This window comes from Stenella coeruleoalba (genome assembly GCF_951394435.1).
Source record: "Stenella coeruleoalba genome assembly, chromosome: 1".
In the NCBI taxonomy this organism is placed as follows: Eukaryota; Metazoa; Chordata; class Mammalia; order Artiodactyla; family Delphinidae; genus Stenella; species Stenella coeruleoalba.
In genome coordinates, this window is record NC_137169.1 from 100,696,361 (window position 1) to 100,722,129 (window position 25,769).

Sequence of the window (25,769 nt, forward strand, 5' to 3'; positions counted from 1 at the left end):
AGCACTTCTTCTACATGACTGTCAGAAAGTGGGAGATTTAAGTACTTTTAAAGGAACCTAGAGCCTATTAAATAATACAGGAGACAAATTTCAGAGATACTACTACTTTAATCATCTTCACGAATGTAGAAACCTTTGCCATGACCTCATCACATGAGAAATAAATCTAAGTAAAAGATTTTTCAATATAATCTCAGACGTTTGTCATGTATATCTTTTGGTATGTTTCAAAACCCATTTTCTTCTTTTTCGGTTCTTTTAAAAGGTGAAAACAGTCTTTACCTTCGAATAGAGAGGATAAAGCTATAAAATATCATGGACTCTAGAGTGACCTTTATTTTCTTTTAATAATTTCCAATTTCTTTAACTGTGATTTCCTGTTTAAGTCTATTCAAAGATGCATTCTTTTTGGAGTTCCTACCTAGGAAATAACAAAAATAGGTTTTTTTCCCATAAGGGATCGTCTTAGATTTTGAATAATTTTCCCTCATAATAGCTTATGATTTTTAGTCTTTACTATTAAAAATAAAACACTTTTTCAGTAATCAAAAAACTATTTTCATTGGTCACGCAGAACCAAAATTAATGTTTTAATGCTTAGCATATCACAGTGCTATGAAAAATATTTACAAAGGACTTAGAAGATTAAATAAAGTGCTATGAAAGCCATTCTTTTCCTACTCTTTAATTTCCTTCATGAAAAAGTGTAATTTTTCTTCCTAATTCACCTAAATTTAGAACACATTAGAATAATAATTATACGACTCGGTTATTAAGTCAAGAACTGTGCTGGATTTTAAACACATTAATTAAACTCTTCCATAACTTGGCTAGGTGTGTTTCATTCTTTCGCTTCTACAAATGAGGAAACTAAGGTTCAAGGAGGTGTAAAAATGACCCATAAATAAGTGGTAAATGCAGTGTATGAAGTCTAACTCCAAAACTTGGTACACTTTCAAGAGCCATAATGATTATTACCAAGATTTAAGTTATTTTAAAGAACTGAGCAATAAGAAGTTGTCTGAATTAAATAATCTGGTATGTAGAGATATGAAAAATCAATATTCTTCCAGTTAAAGTGTAAATATAAATGTCTTGTATAAAGTCTGCTAAATTCTTTATTTTTCAAAAACAGTATTATACTTTTATAAAATCATACTGATTTGATAATCATACTTTCAAAAAGTCTACAAAATTTTTGTTTCCTTCAGGTTCTATTTTAGCATCTACTAATGAAGAAGTGAAAATTGGACCAGAGAATGGCCAATACTTACGTCACTGCATCTGATGGGTATTGTCTTGCTGAACCAGTGCAGTACTACGGTGTGTAATAAAAAACTACAGTATAATAGTTAATAAAACTTTTTTTTTTGGCGGGAATTATGGTTAATTAGAGGTTTTTTAAAAAAATATTTATTTATTTATTATTTATTGTTGGCTGCTTTGGGTCTTCATTACTGCGCGCCGGCTTTCTCTAGTTGCGGCGAGCGGGGGCTACTCTTCATTGCGGTGCACAGGCTTCTCATTATGGTGGCTTCTCTTTGTTGCAGATCACGGGCTCTAGGCGTGCAGGCTCAGTAGTTGTGGCACACGGGCTTAGTTGCTCCGCGGCATGTGGGATCTTCCTGGACCAGGGCTCGAACCCAGTGCCCTGCATTGGCAGGCGGATTCTTAACCACTGCGCCACCAGGGAAGTCCCTAGAGGGTTTTTTTTAAAAGAAATTAACAAATGAACCAAAGACTTTCAATTACTCCCTACCAGAGAATATAATTACTTTCAAAAATCAGAAATACCAAAATGCTGTAAGCCAGAATCAAATGTAAAGAAGAAAAAGCACAGTAGTCTAAAATTGTATTCAATTTTTAAAAATATAATTAGCATGCAAATTATAAGTTATTTTTAGGGGTTAGCTGAAGCTAGTTCACATGCAATTTAGAAAATGTAGTTCAGAGTAGTTATTCAATGTTCCTGAAACTTTAATCTTAATATAAGATTTTTATCAAAGGGAAAGAAATAGAAAACAGAGTGCAAGAGACAATAGGATTTTTCTCCAAAAAGACCAAGATTATAATATGAATTGAATTTTAAATGCAGTTTTCTTTTATATTATACTTTGAACTCTGATTTCCATGCCAATGGAACATCAGCCAGTATTCTGCAGTCTTTTGATACTCAGCCAAGAAGGGCCCTCTTCTTTAAATAAAAGTTACATTGTTTTTACTGATAACTTTTCTTCTTATATCAGGCTGTTATTGGTATTTATTCAACACTTTGCATTGGATTGGATGCTATCAGATTGCAAATAATTTATGTGAATTAATAGAAATTATACTGTTTACCAATCTTGGGGGTAGAATTTTGAGGGTAAGAGTAAGTCTAATCATCTTGTGATTCAGCACCAGGAAAAGTACAAATATTACTAGATACAGACATAGAGGAACTGAGTATTCCTGGGTCTCTTTGGAGCCAATTTTCTGGATTGATTTCAGTAATCCTCCTGAAAACAGAAAGTAAGTTGGTGTTTGGTAGCTTCTGATAATAACAATAAAGATACCCATTAAGTATCATTTTGTATTTTATACATGCTTTTGCATTTCACATTTTATTTCATTCTTACAGTCACCCTCCAGGGTAGGTAAGTTTATCACCAGATAATTGAATTGCTAGATAATAAAACAGAAAAGAAACTAGTAATTTAAATCAGGTCTACAAATGGCAAAGGAGAGTGTTAAGGTATATTAAATGGGGAGTTTAAAGAATTTATTTTTTGCTTGAAATAACCAGATAACTGGTATAATTGTATTTTAGTTTGATTTTTTTGGTAGGGGGGGTGGGATAATTTATTAATTCATCTCTTTACTGATCTGATTGCACTGAAAACAATTTTATTCACAACAAAGAAAATACAGAAGCTGGGGAAAAGCTTTCATTTCAAACTCCGGGAAATACTCATTTCTACTTAAGGAAATAGACTGCATTGGTATGTAAGCCATTAACAACCCTTTCTCCCAGCTCCTGAGCAACCTCTGCATACTTCTGGGGTGGCAGCATTTATCATGCATTGCAATTCAGTTTACTGTCTGCCTCTCATGCTGGACAGCAAGTCCCTGGGATGTATTGGACATGTTGAATTAACTCTGTTCTTTGAGTGTAAAACTCTTTGAAATTTGAAAAATAACTTGACTTTCACCATTTTTTGTTTTTGTGTGTGTGTGTGCGTTAAAAAAAACTAGATATTTTGCCAGAACAAATCAATTATCAGCTGTACGACATTGATTTTCAAGAATCACCTTATTGCCAGTATTCTACTGTCCAGTTTCCTCCAGTTCTACAGTCCCAATCTTTACAGAGTCATTTCAACACTTGTAGCTTGGACCCACAGTTCAGTGGTGGAGAGTATGGACTTCTTTCCTGTGAATTAAATAAATCCACTTACGTGGTTGCCCACGATGCTGAAGATGGTTACCCTGGAATAAAAAGGTCCAGAATAACTCATTCTTCCATTCGTATTAAGGGACAGGAAGAACTCTGTGTAGTTTGTGGTGATAAAGCATCAGGATATCATTACAATGCACTTACTTGTGAAGGTTGCAAAGGTAAGGATAAAGTTAAAACTTTAATCCTAGTGTTCACTGAAGAGTCATGAAATTTTAAGCATGTAGGAGTACTCTCTTTAAAATGTGAAACATAAAATCAAGGGGAGCCATTGATATGTTTAAAGTGATCAATCTGTGGGATCAAAGATGTGAAAATGGAATTTAACGAAGTTTTGATTTCATTTTCTTTTTAATTTTGATGAAAACTTTTATATTTAAATATAAAATTCAAAATACTTTTGTGGCAGAAACTTTGCATGTTCCTAGGTGAATTTGACGTTGGAATAAAAAATATCTTTTAAAAAGGTCTGAATGTTAACTATTACATCTCATATGGCTGGTATAATTCGTGAATTAGGAAGAAATTTCAATTAAATGACTTCTACGATTCTATCTATTTGTTGGAAATGCTTTTTAAAAAATATTTATTTATTTTATTTTATTTTTAAATTTTTGGCTGTGTGGGGTCTTAGTTGTGGCACGTGGGATCTCCACTGCGGCATGCAGGACTTTGGTGTGTTGCGCGGGCTATTTGTTGTGGTGCATGGGCTTCTCTCTAGTTGTGGCGTGCAGGTTTTCTCTCTCTAGTTGTGGTGCTTGGGCTCCAGAGCACGTGGACCCTGGAGTTCGAGGCACGCGGCCTCTCTAGTTGAGGCGGGTGGGCTTAGTTGCCCCGCAGCATGTGGGATCTTAGTTCCCAACCAGGGATCGAACCCGCATCCCCTGCATTGGAAGGCGGATTCTTTACCACTGGACCACCAGGGAAGTCCCAGGAATGCTTTTTTGAAAACCAATGGGAGGTCTACCACTGAAGATCATCATTGATATTGGCATGGAGTAAGGAGTAAAATAGTTCTTGATGAAGTTTTGAGGTTTTGAAACACTTCTGCATTTTTTAAATTCACAAATGAAATATTGGGGCAGAACCTGGAAATGATTAGATCAATACAGGACTAGGTAAACATGTCTAGAAGTTCAAGGTGAAGTCTTATTGTCAGAATCTCACACTCACCCCACACAAAGAATAGCCAAACGAAGACTAAGGGAAAGGAGGTACCAGCTTTATGAGTAGAATAGCTGGGCCAGTATTTGCTTACTCTTAAAATGCAGGGCCTTGCTGTTAAAACTAAGTTGAAGAATGAGGCATAGTTCTGAAACCTAAGCTGAGCTTTCTATTCCCTTTGCTGAATCTAAGTCATGAAACTCCCACTCTCAAGCGTGTCTACAGAAAGAGTATGGCAGGCTTCTAATTGGGGTATTGACTAACTTTATCAACTTCACTGCTTGGAATAGAATAAGAGGAAGATAGCAGGGATTGTTGCACAGGAATGGGAAATGAAACAGGAAATGGGAAGAGACTGCTATGCATGGATTTAGGAAAATGTAGAATCTCCACACCTCTCCCCAGCATGCACACACACACACACACACACACACACACACACAAAACGGCCCATTCAACATCTTGGACTAAATAAATTAGCAATATGTTCTCATCTGGGGAAGTGCTAAAAAGGAAGGACAGAGGAGTAAGTTTGGAAGAATTATCTCTTCCTTTATGAGTTGAGGTAGAAATGTGGGGCGAGAAAAAGAGAGGTTTCCTTATAGTTTTATTTTACATGAGCACATATTCCTTCTAGGGAACCTTGAGAGATGTGTCATGGAATCTTGATATTCTGTAAAATATAGTTTAAAAATGCTTTTAGATGGTATATTATAACCATAGAAAACAGAGAGTTGTTTTAATGTGTTGGGGTTATTTAGTTTAATTTCCAGATAGATTATTGACAGGAACAACCATGGAATAAGATATATCAAATAGGAGAGGATTAAAACAATTATCCAGATAAATGTATATTAAACCAAACCTTCTTACTGAGGGAAAAAACATTTTATTGAAATAATTTAGTTAACTTGATTACTTTTACTATGAAGGTTAAAAACAAGTAACTAAAAATACCTAATAGTAAAATTTTAAAAACTCTCCTTTGTTATTAGGGTTTTTTCGACGTAGCATCACCAAAAATGCAGTATATAGTTGCAAGAATGGTGGTCACTGTGAAATGGACATGTACATGCGTAGAAAATGTCAAGAGTGCAGACTAAAAAAGTGTAAGGCAGTAGGAATGTTGGAAGAATGTAAGTGCCATTGTGGTTTTTTTTTTAGGGGGGTTTTAGTTTTTCTTACCTTACTAGGAACTTACGTTCTTCAAGTTATTTTGAACATATTTGAACATAACATATTTGTCCGGATTTAAGCTATTTCTCCAGCAACTGCTAAATTAGGATAGCCAGTTACCAATCTAGGTAATTATTTCCATAAAATATGTTCTATACTATATTGCTCTAACTTTGGTAATAATCATAGTTTCTTCTTAATTGGAAATCCTTGTATTTTTATATTACTTAACCTAAAGTTATATAATTCAACTACAAAAAGCACAATTTAAAATTAGTGGTTTCCCTTCAATGTACCAATTAACATTCTGTTGCTTCCAAGATATAATTAATGTGGAAATTTCTCTAACATAAAAAGGTCTAAATTTATAATTTGGAGATGCAAAATTAATTTTTAATTTAAGTCTAGGATGACTGTGTAGTTTTAAGTAGACAGGAAGTTGTGGAAGGAAAAGAAGTAAGTAATGTAGTGAATTTAACTGCTGTTGTACATGCTTACCAAAAAAGAAAGGTTTTTTGTGAAAAGGCAAGTTCATGATCACATATGTGTACAATGTAAGACAATTTTCATCAAATCCTATAATGTTATTTGTTGTACCAAAAATATTTTATGTGAATTTTGTAATATCACAGGTTTGCTCACAGAAATCCAATGCAGATCAAAGAGACTTCGAAAGAACTTTAAGCAGAAGAATAATTTTTACTCTAACATCAAAGTGGAAGAGGAAGGGGTAAACAACAAGCTTGTGTCACCTACCACTAGATCTGGAAAAGTGGCAAGGCTCTCCTTAAAAAATTTCTTGTTTCTTTAATGATGATGTCTTATTTAATAGGTATGCATTACAGTTTTCCCCCTGTATTTTCTTACAGATTCAGGAGAGCATGGAACTAACTCAAGAGGAACATCAGCTCATTAACAACATTGTGGCCGCTCATCAAAAATATACAATTCCATTAGAAGAAACAGAAAGATTTGTATGTGTTCATTACTAGCAAGAAATAATTTGTAATTAATTATGTTAGAAAATAACAGCATAATCAGAAAAGTTTAAAATTTAAAGTTATTTGAAAGAAAAAAATTATTAATCTTATTTCTTTTTGTTGCTTAGCTGCAGGGATATGCAAATCCTGAACTGATCTTCTTGCGACTCTCAGAGACAGTTGTCCTACATATACAGAGGTTAATGAATTTCACCAAGAGACTCCCAGGTAATCACTTTATCTTTGGAAAAAATTAAAGTAATTTAATACGTAATTTTAAAAAAGTTCCTTGTTTTAAAGGAAGGTGGCATTTTAAGAAAACAAAACCCTCTATTTTTCTACCAAAACTGCTTCTAAATTTAAAAACATGTTTACTTTGTTTGCTTTAATCAATCAGTTGGATGAAAATATAAATATTTTAAAATATTATTCAAGTGACTTCAAAGACTTAGAGTTAAGACAAACTATGATTGATTGTATGTTTTATTTTATTTTTATTTTGGGAAATAAATTGTTTTTGTTTTTTAGATAAAACATGAAACAAAATTCCCTGTACCATACCAAAAAAAAAAAAAGGTGAAGCCACTGTTGGCCAAAACTTAGCTATCTAGTTACGTGCACAGGTAACTCTCTGTGAAAATAAATTCTTCAAGGCTAAACCAACTACGTTTAATTTGCTCTTGCCATAGGAAATTATTATTATCTGGTTCTGATGAAAGTGCCCCCAAATAGTACCATGTGGAATCATAATTATTCTAAGGGACCAGTTAAGATTCGTATCATAAGTAAATAATATAAAAATGTTGAATCCTGGGCTTCCCTGGTGGCACAGTGGTTAAGAGTCCGCCTGCCGATACAGGGGACACAGGTTCATGCCCTGGTCCAGGAAGATCCCACATGCCGTGGGGCGACTGGGCCCGGGAGCCATGGCCACTGAGCCTGCGCGTCCGGAGCCTGTGCTCCGCAACGGGAGAGGCCACAACAGTGAGAGGCCTGCATACCTCAAAAAAAAAAAAAAAAGTTAAATCCTATACCTGAAAATTATCTTTTCATTATTTATTTCAAACAATTATGTGATCTTTTCGTAAAGGATTTGAAAATTTGACCAATGAGGATCAGACTGCATTACAGAAGGGATCAAAAACTGAAGTGATGTTCCTTCATGTGGCCCAAATTTACAGTCAAAAAGAATATCTTTCATCAACTTCTGAAAGCAAAAAAGGTCAACTAACTCAATCTTAATGTTAATAGTTACTACTAAATTTAGCAACAGATTATATAACATTGAGCTATTTTTTATTATATTTTTATTGTACTAGTTGGTGTACAAATAAGTACTTCATAATAGTGGTTTATAGTTTTCCAATTCATTGTTCTAGCTTTTGTTTTTCTCTTAAAGAAAGCCATTCTTCTTATATAGTATCATAGAAAACACATTTTTGGAGGGTCTTCTATATAATGTTTATATAAAGTGTGAACTATTATTCTAGATTCATGTTTCAGTAATAAAAATTATAAAGATACCATTTGTTGGGAATGTTTCCTGTTTAACAGACGTTAGAGAGATTGACTTTACTAACTGAATAAAGATTTTAAAAAATCAGACTTTATATTTTTTCCCTTAACTAGGTACTATGAAAATATCAGATCATTCAGATCATTCACTGAATTGTCATGATCAAAGTGGTGATAGAAGTGCTATTTATCCTATGGAAACATTTTGCAATGAAGATTGTCCTTCTGCTATGCTGAGTGGTAATATTATATATAATACAAAATATTGTATTGGATGGAAAAAATTTGTCAGACATGTTTCATTTTCTTGTACTCCTTTGAGAAAATATGATAATGGCAATATGAGTCTGCACTGTGTTCTGATGAAAATACATTTGATATTAATCTTTTTAGGTATTTCTGAAGAATTTATTACTACACTGTATTACTTCTGTAGAAGAATGAGTGAGCTTAGCATTACTAATACTGAATATGCTCTGCTTGCAGCCACAACAGTGTTTTTTTCAGGTAAAAAACTATTTAGCAGTAAAAATTTGGATTAAGTTTGGCAATGAAATCATGAAGATTGTGATTATTTTATTACTCATTGATTCCAAATGTACCAATTTTCATCAAAATAGCCTTCTCTATAAGGGCATTCCCTTCAGCTTACAAACATGCTGTAATTTCTTGCATCTTAAAAAAATGCCTTTTTTTTTAAAACATCTTTATTGGAGTATAACTGCTTTACAATGGTGTGTTAGTTTCTGCTTTATAACAAAGTTTTTTTTTCTTTTTTATATTTGAGTTTATTCTTCATTTAACTTTTAAAACACTACTATAGTTGAATATTAAAACAAAAAATAGCAAGTAGTGAGCATATTATGATTATAGTCTTTCACTCAATCACTGCTGCAAATAAAATGCCAGCAGTGAGTGTTATTCACTGGCCCCATTAGGAGGTCTGACACTGAACACCACCCCGAGGATGATGTTCATCATCCTCATATGCTTCTCCATTGTAATGGCGCCGTCTTTCCTGATTTGGATCAAAGTCCACTAGTTCTACCTGGTCCATTTCATCAGTCTCTTCTACTTCCTTCCTCTCAGGTAGGAGTTTTTCCAGCAAAGAGAGTTTATCCGGGGAGAGAAAGCCATTCTCAGGAAAGTTTACCTTAAATTCAATGATTAGGCGACCCTTTTCATATGGTCTACGATAAATTGGCATGCCTTCATTTAGCACACACTTGATATCTCCATGCTTGACAATCTGACCTGGATGAGAAGTGATGACTATGGTTCGGTTGTCAAGAGTAGATATTGGCTTTTGGAAGCCACACAATGCCTCAACCAGCTGTATGTCCATACACATGAAAAGGTCTTCTCCTCGTCGTGTAAAAACAGCATGATTCTTCTGATCTAAAATGATGATAATATCTCCTGGCTCCAGTCCTGGTTCTTGGTCTCCTTCACCATGGGATGTTATCTTCTGGCCATCTTTCATGCCTTTGTCAATATGAACTTCTAGAATTTTCTTCTCTTGAACTATCTTCCTTCCATTGCAGCTTTTACATCTATCTTTAGGACTGATCCGCTCCCCATGGCCCTGGAACTCCATGCAGACAGACTGAATTTGCTGAACCATTCCAGGTCCTATCTGATGAATTCTTATTTGCATTCCAGTACCTCAGCAATTGGGACAGCACTCCACTGCTCCTTTCTTACCACCTTGGCCTTCACATTTGTCACAAATCACATTCTTTTGCAGAGCTAGTTTTCTTGTTGCACCATACATATACATATACATATATCCCCATATCCCGTCCCTCTTGCATCTCCCTCCCACCCTCCCTATCCCACCCCTCTGGGAGGTCACAAGGCACCCAGCTGATCTCCCTGTGCTATGCGGCTGCTTCCCACTAGCTATCTTATTTTACATTTGGTAGTGTATATATGTCCATGCCACTCTCTCACTTTGTCCCAGCTTACCCTTCCCCCTCCCTGTGTCCTCAAGTCTGTTCTCTACGTCTGTGTCTTTATTCCTGTCCTGCTCCTAGGTTCTTCAGAACCACTTATTTTTTAGTTTCCATATATATGTGTTAGCATACGGTATTTGTTTTTCTCTTTCTGACTTACTTTACTCTGTATGACAGAGTCTAGGTCCATCCACCTCACTACAAATAACTCAATTTCGTTTCTTTTTATGGCTGAGTAATATTCCATTGTATATATGTGCCACATCTTCTTTAACCATTCATCTGTTGATGGACATTTAGGTTGCTTCCATGTCCTGGCTATTGTAAATATTGCTGCAATGAACATTGTGGTACATGACTCTTTTTGAATTATGGTTTTCTCAGGGTATATGTCCGGTAGTGGGATTGCTGGGTCGTATGGTAGTTCTATTTTTAGTTTTTTAAGGAACCTCCATACTGTTCTCCATAGTGGCTGTGTCAATTTACATTCCCACCAAAAATGCAAGAGGGTTCCCTTTTCTTCACACCCTTTCCAGCATTTGTTGTTTGTAGATTTTTGATGATGGCCATTCTGACTAGTGTGAGGTGACACCTCATTGTAGTTTTTTTTTTTTTTTTTGGGGTATGCAGGCCTCTCACTGTTGTGGCCTCTCCCATTGTGGAGCACAGGCTCCGGACGCGCAGGCTCAGCGGCCATGGCTCATGGGCCCAGCCGCTCCGTGGCATGTGGGAGCTTCCCGGACCGGGGCACGAACCCGTGTCCCCTGCATCAGCAGGCGGACTCCCAACCACTGCGCCACCAGGGAAGGCCCTCGTTGTAGTTTTGATTCACATTTCTCTAATGATTAGTGATGTTGAGCATCCTTTCACGTGTTTGTTGGCAATCTGTGTATCTTCTTTGGAGAAATGTCTATTTAGGTCTTCTGCCCATTTTTGGATTGGGTTGTTTGTTTTTTTGATATTGAGCTGCATGAGCTCCTTGTATATTTTTGAGATTAATCCTTTGTCAGTTGCTTTGTTTGCAAATATTTTCTGCCATTCTAAGGGTTGTCTTTTCATCATGTTTATGGTTTCCTTTGCTGTGCAAAACTTTGAAGTTTCATTAGGTCCCATTTGTTTATTTTTGTTTTTATTTCCATTTCTCTAGGAGGTGGGTCAAAAAGGATCTTGCTGTGATTTATGTCATAGAGTGTTCTGCCTATGTTTTCCTCTAAGAGTTTTATAGTGTCTGCCCTTACCTCAAATCCCCTTTCAGCTATTCTCCTATTTCTCTGTTCTACATTATAGCAAAAAAAAAAAAAAAAAAAATTTAAGATTTGTCTATACTCCTGCCTCCATTTCTCTCTTCTCATTTACTTCTGAACCCAGTACAGTCAGATTTTGTCCCCTCCTTTCCCTTCCACCATAACTTATCAAAATCTTCAGTAATTTGGCATTGCAGATTACAGTGGTCAATTCTTAGTCTTCATCTTACTTGACCCGTGAGCTACATTTGAAAGAGCAGATCACTCCCTCTTTCTTCGAACACTTAACATTTGGCTTCAGTTGATCACTCCCTCCTTCTTGACATGATTTTTTTCCACTTGATTTCCAGGACATTTCACTCTCTTGGTTTTCCTCCTCAGTTGCTGCTCTTTCTGTCTCCTTTGTTAATTCCCCCTCATCTCGCACACTGATAAATGTTAAAATGTCCCAGGACTCAGTTCTCTTTTTTCCTATGTGCACTTCCTTTGAAATTTCATCTTATCTCATGGCTTTAAATGCCATCTAGAGGCTGACAACTCCCAAATTATATACCAACCTGGACTGCTACCCTAAGCTCCATTAAATAGCCTACTCAAGATTTCAATTTGGATGTTTAGTAGGCATATAAAATTTAACATGTCTGAATGTGAACTCCTGATTGCCCCCTGATTCTCCTATATTCTTCCTCCATCTCTACTAAATGGCATCTCCATACTTCAAGTTGTATAAGCCAAAATTCTTGAAGTCATCCTTCACTTCTTTTTCTCTTATGCCCATTATCAAATATGCAACAAGTCTTGTTGGCTATAGCCTCAAAATAGATCCAGAACTCAACCACTTCTTACTGTCTCTGTCCCTGCCATCCTAATAAAACTACTAACTCACTTTCCTGTTTTTGCCCTTGCCTCCCTAGGGTCTATTCTTTATACAGTAGCCAGAGTGATTCTTTGACAACATAAGCCAGATTATGTCATTCCTCTGCTCATAACCCTGTAATGGCTTTCTATTTTACACAATTTAAAGCCAAAGTTCTTTCTATCAGTGTCTATTACTATTCCTTTTGCTCACACCACCACAGCCACACTGCCTTTGATGCATATGTTGCCTGTAAATTTCAAGCAGATTCCTTCCACAGCTTCTACTGTACTTGACAAATCTTCTGCTTGGAAAGCTCTTTCCTAGATGGTTTCATGGCTCCCTCTTCACCATCCTGGATCTCTGCTAAATGTCATCTTATCTCTGATTACCCTTTTAAAAATAGCTAATGCCCCTCCCCCCCCAATTCTTATCCCGTACTCTCGCTTATTGTTGTCATATATTTTTATTTAAAAAATGTGTATATGTCTTTTTCCTCCCCTACTCCTCCCAGACCCAAAAAATAAGCTCAATGAGGGCAGGAAATTTAGTCTCTGTTCACTGCTGTATCTCCAGCACAATGACTGGATGAGTGAATGCTGTCTGATCATTAAGAAATACTCTTCATAGGGTATTATGAAGATTAAATAAAACATTGCATAGAAGCAAGTTACCTGGCATAAAATCTGGCATATATTAAAGGTTCAGTAAATATTTGCAATTTTTATTATTTAAAACTGTATTGTTTTAAATTAATTCATTATCTTCTATCATTTTCCAATATTCATTAAGATATATGTGATAATGTTTTTCAGATCGTCCATGCATTACAAATAAGCAACATGTGGAAAATTTACAAGAACCAGTTTTACAAATTTTGTACAAATATTCAAAAATTTATCATCCAGAAGACCTACAGCATTTTGCTCATCTCATAGGGAGGCTCACTGAACTGAGAACACTGAATCACAACTATTCAGAAATACTTAGCATTTGGAAAACAAAGGACTCCAAATTGGCTAGTTTACTCTCTGAGAAATGGAATTTGTATTCATTTTGATGAAATTTTAGAATGTTGTGGTTTGTCTTAAACTTCCTAAATCTAGATTGTTTACGCTATGATCACAGGATACTGATTTGAAAAACATGAACAGAATTGCTGTTACGAATAGAATATATCGCCATAAAATGGACATCATCAAGGGCTCATCAAATTTTATGGAATTTAGGACCACCACTAGAGGGACATCTAGTATTCTTTTTAAGATTCGTCCCCAAAGAAGCAATGGTTATTGTTACTGCGTGGTTCGTTCAGAAAGGAGTAGTACTAAATAGAGTTCTTACCTGAAGAAACTCTCCTTTTTTTCATTTAGTAGAAAATTGAATGAAAATATATATATTATTTGAAGACATAAAAGAGATTATTTAGTGGAAACAGTTGTAATCAGAATAAAGGCAGTTGTGAACCTCTTTAAGGCTAGATTGATGGATAAGGAACTAACGTTTTAAACTTATTTCTGTTATAGCATTTTATAAATTATTAAAGAGGAACAAAGCTTCGTTCAATTCTTACTTTTCCTTAATGTCTTTTTTTTTAAGATTTTTTTTTTTTTGATGTGGACCATTTTTAAAGTCTTTGTTGAGTTTGTTACAATATTGCTTGTGTTTTATGTTTTTTTGGTTTTTTGGCCCCGAGGCATGTGGGGTCTTAGCTCCCCGACCGGTGATCAAACCTGCACCCCCTGCATTGGAAGGTGAAGTCTTAACCACTGGACCGCCTGGGAAGTCCCTTAATGTCTTTAAAAAAGAGATCTTTTATAAGCCCCAATTAAAAATTTTGTCATGGCAAGATACTGAAAAAATTAAAATGACAAAATATGTTAACATACATTGGGAAATTCAGCACAATTTAATGCTCATTCTGGTAGACAATATTTTGACATTTTTGCCAACACCTTTTGCAGAAAAAATAAAGTTCTTAAAACCTGAAATCTTACCACAAATATTTTAATCCTTGTAAGAATAAGATTAATGTTAACAATTTTTCATGTGAAATACATGAAAGTGAGAAATTCTATGTAAGCACAATTGTTTTGAAAGACTGGATCTGATTAAATAATATACTGTGATTTTTAAGTTAATTTAATACTAGGAATAGCATTTTGTTTTCAATATAGAAAAAAGACCATAGTTGAATATTTCACTGTTGTAAAACTTAAAAAAATTGGAATATTGTATTTATACCCTCAACTTATAAAATATATTAATTAAATGTATCAATTATTCCCCCCAGGGGTTATCTTGTGCATTTATTCTTGGTATCATCTCTTGAAGGGAGTATTTTATCTTTTTTAGGGTATCTAGACTGTTTCATGTAAAATGAAAGCCTTACACTGGATCATCCTTTCTAGCTCAAAATGTAATTTTATCAGAAACTGTTCCGTCTTGTAGGTTAAATTTATACAAAACGAGTTGTTTAAAAATATTACTAAAGTCCTTTGGAAAAGCATCAATTATATTGTAGTACATGGAGAAAGTTAGAAAACAAAGTCAATATGTTGAAAACAGAACTCATTGTCTTATTTCTCAAACCTAGGTACCTAGCACCCACAATATTTATTGTGTCTAGTAGCCCAAGTCTGAAACCAGGCCGTCATCTTAGACTTCTCTCTTTTGCTGCTCACTTTAAAAAAGCCATCAAATCCTATTAATTTTCCTTCCTAAATATCTTTTACATTTGACACATTTTCTTCATCTTTACTGGCACTGTCATAGCTCAGGTCTCATACCTTACTCACCTAGGCTATTAAAACTGTCTCCCTAACTCCAGTATCATAAATCTAAACCGTTTTTCATACTACAAATTTTCTTCTGAACTTGATCATGCCCCCTTTTCCGTTCAAACTTCCTCAAGATTCCCATCCATAAAGGCTAAAATCCAAAAGCCTTCGAGAGGCCGTCACATCTGCTAAGTCTCCAGTCTCATCATTTTCCCATTTGCGTCCTCACACGCCTACACCGCACTGCCTGGACCCACTCACTCTTTTTATTTATTTTTATTTTTTGCGGTACACGGGCCTCTCATTGCTGTGGCCTCTCCCGTTGCGGAGCACAGGCTCCAGATGCGCAGGCTCAGCGGCCATGGCTCATGGGCCCAGCCGCTCCGCGGCATGTGGGATCTTCCCGGACCGGGGCACGAACCCGTGTCCCCTGCATCAGCAGGCGGACTCTCAACCACTGCGCCACCAGGAAAGCCCCCTCAGTCACTCTCGGACTTCTCTCTCTCACGACTCCAGCGCCTTTGCCTACCGCCCCTCAGCCGGGAACACCCCTTCCCGCATTCACTATCTAGCCAACGCTCTATTCACCCTTCTGTTTTCTACGGAAGTAGTAACAAAAGTGTACCACATCCGTGAAGCTCTCTCCTGACTCCCAAGCCACTGTAACGGCCACTCTCCCTTTCTAAGGGTCCCAACAACCCTTAGAAAATTACTACCATTAAATGATTACAGGGGGTTATAATTATGTTTGCACTTGTTTCTTCCCTAAGACTGTGAGCTCTTCTTAGAGGACAGAAATAGATTTTTCACTCTCAGCTCCATTCTATCACAGCACCTGATAGTTTTCCTCACATTCTTTAACAATAGGAGAAGCTTAAAGAAGACCAATTCTAAGGAGAAAGAGTATCCAGGGAAGAATTGCTACTAAGGTAAAGGGAAATCTCGCGAGATGTAGGTCTTGCGCCCCGGGTCAACGGAGGTCGCCGACCGTTATTTAGCCGTTAAACCTCTAACCGCCCTGCACTTCCCTCCTGGCCGCTCGGCTGGCGCGATATCCCGCCTTTTCCGAGGTTCGGAGGCAGAAGTTCGTGTTGGTTCTTTCTGCTGCCCTAATAGACAGCAGGTGGCGGTTCGCGTGAGCACCGAGCCCGCCGTTTCCCGCTAGTTTTTTAAAGGTAAGGGCAGGTGTGCCGAGTTCCCTCCCTGATGATTGAACCCAGAGCTGGGCGACGTTTTGTTACTGGCCCTCCCACACGCAGGCAGCCCCCGGCGCCTTGTGGCGCCTTCTCCGTAGTCGTCTAAGCACCTCAACTAGTTCTTCCCGGCGAGGTGATGCAATTTAACAGGGCTGGTGGAGGTAACGGGCTTCTTTTCAGGCAGTCCCGGCGAAGATGCCTAGTTTGAGTTTCTCGATTATCCATTGACGTCGCCAGCGTGGCCATTGGTGGTGGGGGGATGGTGGGGACAAATAGGGGATGTTTCTGCTTTGAACACCACGGCAGTAAGGGACACCGTAGGCTTCCATGGTAGCAAACGTTTCACGCATTCCTTTATATACCCATTTATTATAGAATAAGTAGTGTATTAATGAAACAATGTAAAGCACTTTCTCCCCCATCTTGAGCAATAGATAATTACGACTGGAAGAGAAAATGGAAAAGCAGAAGCCCTTTAAATTGTTTGTACCACCGAGATTAAGTAGCAGTCAAGTATCTGCAGTGAAACCTCAGACTTTGGGTGGAGATTCTGATTTCTTCAAGGTAAATTTGCATTTATTCATTAGGTAAATGAGGTAAAGTGAACTTTCTTACTGGTGATATAATTTTTTTCAGTAAATATGTTCTGATTTACCCAAGAATTTTGAATAGCATTTCTTTGAATGAATAATGAGCACACTTAATGTGTTTAGGCATCATTCATTTAAAGAAATAATTACTGGTGCTTTGGAATTCTGCATACATAATGGAACCTGCTTACTTTAATCCTCTTTCTTTAAATGATTTAAAGCAACTTATGAACATATACAATGAAATAGTAAAATATAAATTAGAAGAATATTAGGATCAAGGAAAATTAAGAAAATTTGGACAAATATGTTGACATACTGGTAAAAATCAGTGTTTGAGGTTAAAATTTGACTCTGAGCTTCTGGGTTGACAGGATAAACGGGAAGTTCGTACGTGTAGTAGGTTCTTATAGGAAAGGAGGAATAGAGCTTTTTTTAGTAATTTATTTAAATTTCTCATGTGGGGACTTCCCTGGCCAGTCCAGTGGTTGACTCCGCACTTTCACTGCAGGGGGCATGCGTTCAGTCCCTGGTCAGGGAACTAAGAACCCACATTATGCACAGTGTGGCAAAAAAAAAAAATTACATTAAAAAAATAATTTTTTTTAACATCTTTATTGGGGTATAATTGCTTTACAATGGTGTGTTAGTTTCTGCTTTATAACAAAGTGAATCAGTTATACATATACATATGTTCCCATATCTCTTCCCTCTTGCGTCTCCCTCCCTCCCACCCTCCCTATCCCACCCCTCCAGGCGGTCACAAAGCACTGAGCTGATCTCCCTGTGCCATGCGGCTGCTTCCCACTAGCTATCTACCTTACGTTTGTTAGTGTGTATATGTCCATGACTCTCTCTTGCCCTGTCACAGCTCACCCTTCCCCCTCCCTATATCCTCAAGTCTGTTCTCCAGTAGGTCTGTGTCTTTATTCCTGTCTTACCCCTAGGTTCTTCATGACATTTTTTTTCTTAAATTCCATATATATGTGTTAGCATACGGTATTTGTCTTTTTCTTTCTGACTTACTTCACTCTGTATGACAGACTCTAGGTCTATCCACCTTACTACAAATAGCTCAATTTCGTTTCTTTTTATGGCTGAGTAATATTCCATTGTTTATATGTGCCACGTCTTCTTTATCCATTCATCCGATGATGGGCACTTAGGTTGTTTCCATCTCCGGGCTATTGTAAATAGAGCTGCAATGAACATTTTGGTACATGACTCTTTTTGAATTTTGGTTTTCTCAGGGTATATGCCCAGTAGTGGGATTGCTGGCTCGTATGGTAGTTCTATTTGTAGTTTTTTAAGGAACCTCCATACTGTTCTCCATAGTGGCTGAACCTATTCACATTCCCACCAGCAGTGCAAGAGGGTTCCCTTTTTTCCACACCCTCTCCAGCATTTATTGTTTCTAGATTTTTTGATGATGGCCATTCTGACTGGGGTGAGATGATATCTCATGGTAGTTTTGATTTGCATTTCTCTAATGATTAATGATGTTGAGCATTCTTTCATGTGTTTGTTGGCAGTCTGTATATCTTCTTTGGAGAAATGTCTATTTAGGTCTTCTGCCCATTCTTGGATTGGGTTGTTTGTTTTCTTGTTATTGAGCTGCATGAGCTGCTTGTAAATTTTGGAGATTAATCCTTTGTCAGTTGCTTCATTTGCAAATATTTTCTCCCATTCTGAGGGTTGTCTTTTGGTCTTGTTTATGGTTTCCTTTGCTGTGCAAAAGCTTTGAAGTTTCATTAGGTCCCATTTGTTTATTTTTGTTTTTATTTCCATTACTCTAGGAGGTGGGTCAGAAAGGATCTTGCTGTGATTTATGTCATAGAGTGTTCTGCCTATGTTTTCCTCTAAGAGTTTGATAGTTTCTGGCCTTACATTTAGGTCTTTAATCCATTTTGAGCTTATTTTTGTGTATGGTGTTAGGGAGTGATCTAATCTCATACTTTTACATGTATCTGTCCAGTTTTCCCAGCACTACTTATTGAAGAGGCTGTCCTTTCTCCACTGTACATTCCTGCCACCTTTATCAAAGATAAGGTGTCCATATGTGCGTGGGTTTGTCTCTGGGCTTTCTATCCTGTTCCATTGATCTGTCTTTCTGTTTAAAAAAATAAATTTCTTATGTGGAACTTTATGTTGGAAATAGGATGAAGCAATGAATATTTTAATTTTCTATGTTGTAGAAAAATTCTTATGTCTCTATAGCCAAAGAGTATAATATTAAAATGCTATTCAGTGAAGAAAATTCTCAATTCTACCAGGGGAAAGATCATAATGAAATTGAAGAAAGCCAATATTCTAAGCTACTAATTAAAATCACTAAAATTATTACTGAGTACTTAACAAAGCATGTATCATGTAATTTTAGTTTAGCTTTCTCTTATAAGTGAAAATTAAAAAATTTTGCTTTGTTTACAGGGCAAAATCGTTTGATATATTTAACACTATGTATACATTAAAGGATTTACAATTATAGTCACTTTTTTAAGCAGATGTATACTGTATATGTAATTACATATTACACTGCTAGTTATTAGAGTGGTATGAGACAGTGTGTTTAAGAACTTCTTTGTGTTTCTAGGGTTTCAACAAATGTGTTGAAGATGATTTTGGTTTTCCATTTGCAATGACTAATTTCTCCAAAAATGGGAAAAACATTGATTCAGGTAGGAGACTAGAAAAGCAATGTATCACCTTACATAGAAGCATTTTTAAAATACACATTGCTAGGTATCAAATAAGAGTATTATATTGATAGCGTTGACATTAAAGCTAGATATAATACTTAATATATAAAACAGGATGTTGGCATATTTAATTCCAGTTGTCTTTTATCTTGCAGATCCTGCTTTACAAAAAGTTGACTTTTTGCCCATGCTTGAACAGGTCAGTTAAGTATAGTGTATATAGATATAACCTGTTTAGATATTGAATGGCTTGCTTGAAAAAGAAAAAAAAGTCTTTAGTTGTTGGATTACTAGTCTTCAGTATTTAATTGCTGCTATTTGGAAACTATCATCAGGAGTATTTTCTCATAGGAAAAATTTATTCATTTTTTAGGTTGATAATTCTGACAGTTGTCATTACCAGGAGGGACTAAAAGACTCTGATTTTGAGGTCAGAAGATTTCCTGTCTATATTAAATTTCTTGTAATTGGAGTATCATTTATTATTACTTGTATTTATCTTTCTTTTGAAGCTTCAAAAGGATTAATATTTAGTTAAGGTTTTAAGTTATATTCTTTAAAACCTTTTTGCCACTTTGCTTTTCTTTTGAATTTGCTGAAACACTAGGCCTCTGTATTTTCCTGAGTTATAAAAGCATGAATTCTTACGGGGCAATTTAACTTTAAACCATAAAAATCAAGAATAGGAAAGGGGAGATGAATGCAATGTGTGAAAAGGTTGAGAATTAAGCCAGTATTTTACAAACAATTCTTGAATTAATAGGTATGATTGTTTGGCTGGTTTACTGTCTAAGGAATTTGTAGGATATACTGTACTTTTGATTTTAGTTATAAAAATCATTCTTTCTTATGGCACATAGATGTCTTTAAAGCAAAGAGAAATTCCATGGCCTGGTAAAGTGCTATCTGGTTGTTGCTGGGATTATGGTATCACAAATTTAGAAATACGGAATTTATTCATATATTTTGATAACAGAGCTATCAGCAAGGAGAAAGTAGCATGATTAAAAAAATAAAAGCAAACCTTTGACATTTACCTTATAATGTGGAAAGGGATGATGCAGGAAATCCAAATAAAATCCAAATAAAACCTCAGGCTAAATGAAAGATCTTGTGTTCACTATTATTTTTCTTGTCATTGTACCTTAAACTTCATATCCTTTGGCTAATCCTTAAGCTGTTTGTATAACCAAAATATTTCAAGACCATTGCTAAAATTGACACATTTCATGTAGAGTGATTTATTTTAGCTTTTAAGCAGCCAGATTCTCTCATTGACTTAAAGATTTCTAACTTCTGGCTTAGGCACATTTTGAAGTTATTTGATTTTATTCATCAAGGAATAACTTAGTCAGGTGACCAGTAACCTTAGTAAAGTAGCTAATATTGCCTTAGTAGTTAGCAAAAAGTTAATATAGCTTTCAGCATGGTATTAGGGCATAAATTGAGGAGAAATTTGGTCTCAACTATTAAGATACTCATGGATATTTTCAATAGGCAGCTGTAGTTTGGTTATACTAAAATTTTGAACTATTAACAGTCATTGAAAACCTATTTTATAATAGAATTCAGAACCAATGAGCAGACTATATTCAAAACTGTATAAGGAGACTGACAAGATCAAGAAGTGGAAAGTGAGTGTAGAATCTGAACTGAAGCAGAAAGAAAACAAGTTGCAAGAAAATAGAAAAATAATTGAAGCACAGCGGAAAGCCATTCAAGAACTACAGGTATAATGAAATTTGTAATTGAAAATATAGTATAGTAAATCTTATAATACTATTAAAACTAGAGTATTATTTCAGAGTAAGTTGGGTTTATCTTGTTTCTGTGATGTGGATTTTAAGAATGGTGTTTTTTGAAGTTTCATTAATATTAGTTGCATTTCAACTTTAGGATGAGCAGAAGACAGGCTGCATGAAACTTAATGCAAATGACTAGGGAAATAGTAATTTACTTTAGATAAAGATTGATTTAATGATTCTAATTATAGAATTTTAATTTTTATTGGTTCCTGTTACTGATGATGTTTTGTTTGATATGTCTTTTTTATTATATTAGAAAATGACATTGTAGATAAAACTTTAAATTTGAAACTGTTTCTCTTCAATTTTATGGCATAGTGAAAGAAAAATTTTGAGAAAATGCAACATTGGGTTAGGAGAAAGATAAAACATCATTTCAAAATGTTTAGGGAAGATAATATCACATTAAAATATTGTTGGATACATTTTGGAGATAATTCAGCAAACCTAATTTTAGACTGATGAAAGTGAGACCCATATTCTTATAGGATATCCATAAGTGTGACAAAAAAAGTTCTTCTTTGTGTTCAAAGAAAATAATTCTTATTGACCATCATAGCATGTTAGCAAAGAAATGCTGCTTAATGAATATACTCATGTTTATTTTGCTAAGTAAAATGTGATGAACTGTTCTTTTGTCTTATAAATTAGTTTGAAAATGAAAAAGTAAGTTTGAAATTAGAAGAAGGAATTCAAGAAAATAAAGATTTAATAAAAGAGTAAGTAATAATTTAATGAATTTGTTCTTTACAAATTTATTTTTTATTCCAAACTAATTATTAAAATAATTTCCAAAAATTGGATGTGCTCTTTCTGTTGTATAATATTAATTGATATATAGAATTCTATCTGGGTGCTGTGGAGAAAAGGAAGACATACCTATTTTACATTCTTGCATTTGGCAAACTGTGGTCACTGACTAGTAACTTCTCACTTTTTAAAATGATAGGCAGGGAAGCCATTACTTAGTGTTGATAAAGGTACCTGATAATCTTATATCTACAACTGCCTATGTATATTGTATACCTTTTTGTTTGACTATTGTTTTAGGTGAAACCCTTGCAGAAGAGGGCTCAACTTAGTTCCAAGCTAATTCTCACTGTCAAATTCCTGTTTTTGCCAGTGGCCCAATCATTCTTCCATTAACTTTGGCTTAAAACTTTAGTATCATCCTTTTTTTTAAAATTAATTAATTTATTTTATTTATTTAATTTTGGCTGTGTTGGGTCTTCATTGCTGCGCGCGGGCTTTCTCTAGTTGTGGTGAGCGGGGGGCTACTCTTTGTTGCGGTGTGCGGGCTTCTCATTGCGGTGGCTTCTCTTGTTGCAGAGCATGGGCTCTAGGCGCATGGGCTTCGGTAGTTGTGGCTTGCGGGTTCTAGAGCGCAGGCTCAGTAGTTGTGGCACACAGGCTTAGTTGCTCCACAGCATGTGGGATCTTCCCGGACCAGGGCGCCAACCCGTGTTACCTGCATTGGCAAGCAGATTCTTAACCACTGTGCCACCAGGGAAGTCCAAGAATTAGGTTTGTAGTTACTTGTTTTGATTTTACAAAATCAGTAACAATAAAAAGTTCCTCTGTCTAGAACAGTGGTTCTTAAACTTTAGCAAGCTTCAGAATTACCCACAGAGCTTCTTAAAACACATGTTGTTGGCCTCTCCTCCCCTGCCAGAGTTTCTGATTCAGTGGAGTAGACTTAAGAATTTGTACTTCTAACAAGTGATGTGGATGCTGCTGGTGCAAGGATCATACTTTGAGAACTACTGATTTGTGGTAGAGAATAGTCACAGGCTTTGAAAACAAAACAAAGCCACCTTTGATTTCAGTGACTTCTTAACCTTTTCATTTATTAGATTATTGAAAATGTTAAAGGATGTAGTTTATGTAATATTACAACTTTTGCTCTTCATTAAACTAATATTTAGACTTAAAAATTATTATAAAATGTTAATCTGTAACAATTCATTTCTGCAGAAAAATTATACATTGGAAAATTTAAACTGGTGTATATGTTAGCAACTTCGAGACACCCAGAGGTCTTTTTTTTTTAACTTTCAATACCATTTAATGAGATTTGGAAGATATGACTGCATTATATTGACCTTTAAAATTTTTTTTGGTTGAGATATAATTGACATATAACATTATATTATTTTTAAGTGTATAATGTAATGATTGATATATGTATATATTGCAAAATTATCACCACAATAAGTCTAGTTAATATCCATTACCACATATAATTGCAGATTTTTTGTTTTGACAAGAACCCTCAAGATCTACTCTCTTAGCAACTTTCAAATATACAATATTACTAACTGTATTCATCATGCGGTATATTACATCCCCGGGATTTATTTTATGACTGGAAGTTTGTACCTTTTAACTCCCTTCACTCATTTTGCCCACCTCCCACCTCTGTCTCTGGCAACCATCAATCTGTTGTCTGTATCTATAAGTTTTTAATTTTTTTTTTTAAGATTTCACATATAAATGAGACCATACGGTATTTGTCTTTCTTTGTCTGAGTTATTTCATATAGCATAATGCTCTCAAGTTCCATTCATAATGTTGTAAATGACAGGATTTCCTTCATTTTTATGGGTGTATATATATTCCACACTTTATTTATCCATTGATAGTTAGGTTGTTTCCATGTCTTGACTGTTGTAAATAATGCTGCATTGAACATGGGGATGCATATGCCTTTTCAAGTTAGTATTCTTGTTTCCTTTGGATAAATCCCAAGAAGTAGAATTGCTAGATCATATGGTTTTATTTTTAATTTTTTGAGGAGCCACCAAACTGTTTTTCATAGTGGCTGAACCAATTTATATTCCCACCAGTAGTGCACAAGGGTTCGCTTTTCTCCACATCCTCACCAGCACTTGTTATCTCATCTTTTTAATAATAGTCATTCTAATAGGTGTGAGGTAGTATCTCATTGTGATTTTGATTTGCATTTCCCTGGGGGTTAGTGATGTTGGGCACCTTTTCATGTACCTGTTGACCATCTGTATGTCTTCTCTGGAAAAATCTCTGTCCAGATCCTCTTCCCACATTAAAATCAGATTGTTTTTTGCTATTGAGTTGCATGACTTCTTTATATACTTTGGATATTAACCTCTTATCAGATATATGATTTGCAAATATTTTCTCTCATTTAGTAGGTTGCCTTTTAATTTTGTTTATGGTTTCCTTTGCTGTGCAGAAGCTTTTAAATTTGATGTAGCCCACTTGTTTATTTTTCCTTTTGTTACCTTTGCTTTTGGTGTTAAATCCAGAAAATCATCACCTATGTCAAGGAGCTTACTGCCTATGTTTTCTTCTAGGAGTTTTATGATTTCAGATCTTAGGTTCAAGTCTTTGATCCCTTTTGACTTTATTTTTGTGTATGGTGTAAGGTAGTGGTCCAGTTTTGTTCTTTTGCATGTGGCTGTCTAGTTTCCCCAACACCATGTATTGAAGAGACTGTCCTTTCCTCATTCTGTATGTTTTTGGTTTCTTCGTCATGAATTAATTGACTGTATATCTGTGGGTTTATTTCTGGGCTGTCTATTCTGTTCTATTGATTTATGTGTCTGGTTTTATGCCAGTACCATACCATTTTGATTACTATAGCTTTATAATGTAGTTTCAAATCAGGAAGTGTGATGCCTCCAGCTTTGGTCTCCTTTCTCAAGATTACTTTGGCTAATTGGGGTTTTTGGTGATGCCATACAAATTTTAGTATTGTTTGTTCTGTTTCTGTGAAAAATGCCATTGGAAATTTGAGTGGGATTGCATTGAATTTGTAGATTGCTTTCAGTAGTGTGGTATTGTGATTTATAAGAAAATATATATATATATTTGGTCATTCAGATGACCAAAATATATTTCACGTATATATTTAGTTTTCATCCATCTTTCCTGACTCACAACTCTTCAAACCCTTGGAATTTCCTAAATGTTGAGAGTGAAAAGGTGTCTTGTTATGCTAATGAGGTGACTTTTGGACCCCACCTAAAGATAGGGGCCGGTTGCCTGGAGAGCCAACCACGTGGTTAGAGGATTGGAACTTCCAACCTCTGGGGACAGGCAAGGACCTGGAGGTTGAATCAGTTGCCAATGGCTAAAGATTTAATCAGTCATGACTATCTAATGAAGCCTCTGTAAAAACCTGAGAGGTCAGGGTTCGAGAGGTTCCTGGTTGGTGAACATGTGGAGATTTGGGGAGAATGATGAGCTCGGAGAGAGCATGAAAGATTCTCACCCTTTCCTCATACCTTGCCCTGTGCATCTTTCCCACTTGGCTGTTCCTGAGTTATATCCTTTTATGATAAACCAGTACTCTAGTAAGTAAATTGTTTCTCTGTTCTCTGAGTCATTCTAGC

General features: G+C 35.7%; 3 protein-coding genes across 4 annotated transcripts in view; 2 read left to right on the forward strand and 1 right to left on the reverse strand.

Annotated features, from left to right (window-relative positions):
• Nucleotides 1-1,259: 1,259 nt before the first annotated feature.
• Nucleotides 1,260-14,224, forward strand: LOC307194639 (bile acid receptor-like; the record flags this gene model as incomplete). Its single annotated transcript, XM_079937881.1, has 10 exons — nucleotides 1,260-1,323; nucleotides 3,235-3,597; nucleotides 5,596-5,736; nucleotides 6,409-6,551; nucleotides 6,646-6,750; nucleotides 6,885-6,984; nucleotides 7,847-7,978; nucleotides 8,386-8,511; nucleotides 8,665-8,778; nucleotides 13,142-14,224. 10 exons carry the CDS (start codon nucleotides 1,260-1,262, stop codon nucleotides 13,384-13,386), a joined length of 1,533 nt encoding a protein of 510 aa, XP_079794007.1. The 3' UTR covers nucleotides 13,387-14,224.
• On the reverse strand, nucleotides 9,134-9,964 carry LOC307194646 (dnaJ homolog subfamily A member 1-like). The gene has a single exon (XM_079937891.1). The coding sequence runs from the start codon at nucleotides 9,926-9,928 to the stop codon at nucleotides 9,206-9,208; it is 723 nt and encodes a 240-aa protein (XP_079794017.1). The 5' UTR covers nucleotides 9,929-9,964; the 3' UTR covers nucleotides 9,134-9,205.
• Nucleotides 14,225-16,041: 1,817 nt separating the features above from the next.
• SYCP1 (synaptonemal complex protein 1) overlaps nucleotides 16,042-25,769 on the forward strand; it is a 160,434-nt gene continuing 150,706 nt past the window's right edge. The window contains exons 1-7 of one of the 2 annotated variants that reach the window (XM_079902544.1): nucleotides 16,042-16,281; nucleotides 16,731-16,866; nucleotides 19,486-19,570; nucleotides 19,747-19,790; nucleotides 19,965-20,021; nucleotides 21,157-21,321; nucleotides 22,048-22,115. In XM_079902544.1, the coding sequence (XP_079758670.1) occupies nucleotides 16,759-16,866; nucleotides 19,486-19,570; nucleotides 19,747-19,790; nucleotides 19,965-20,021; nucleotides 21,157-21,321; nucleotides 22,048-22,115 (527 nt within the window). In that variant the 5' untranslated portion in view covers nucleotides 16,042-16,281; nucleotides 16,731-16,758. The remainder of the gene's footprint in view (nucleotides 16,282-16,730; nucleotides 16,867-19,485; nucleotides 19,571-19,746; nucleotides 19,791-19,964; nucleotides 20,022-21,156; nucleotides 21,322-22,047; nucleotides 22,116-25,769) is intronic. The other variant, XM_079902545.1, reaches the window with a different exon arrangement.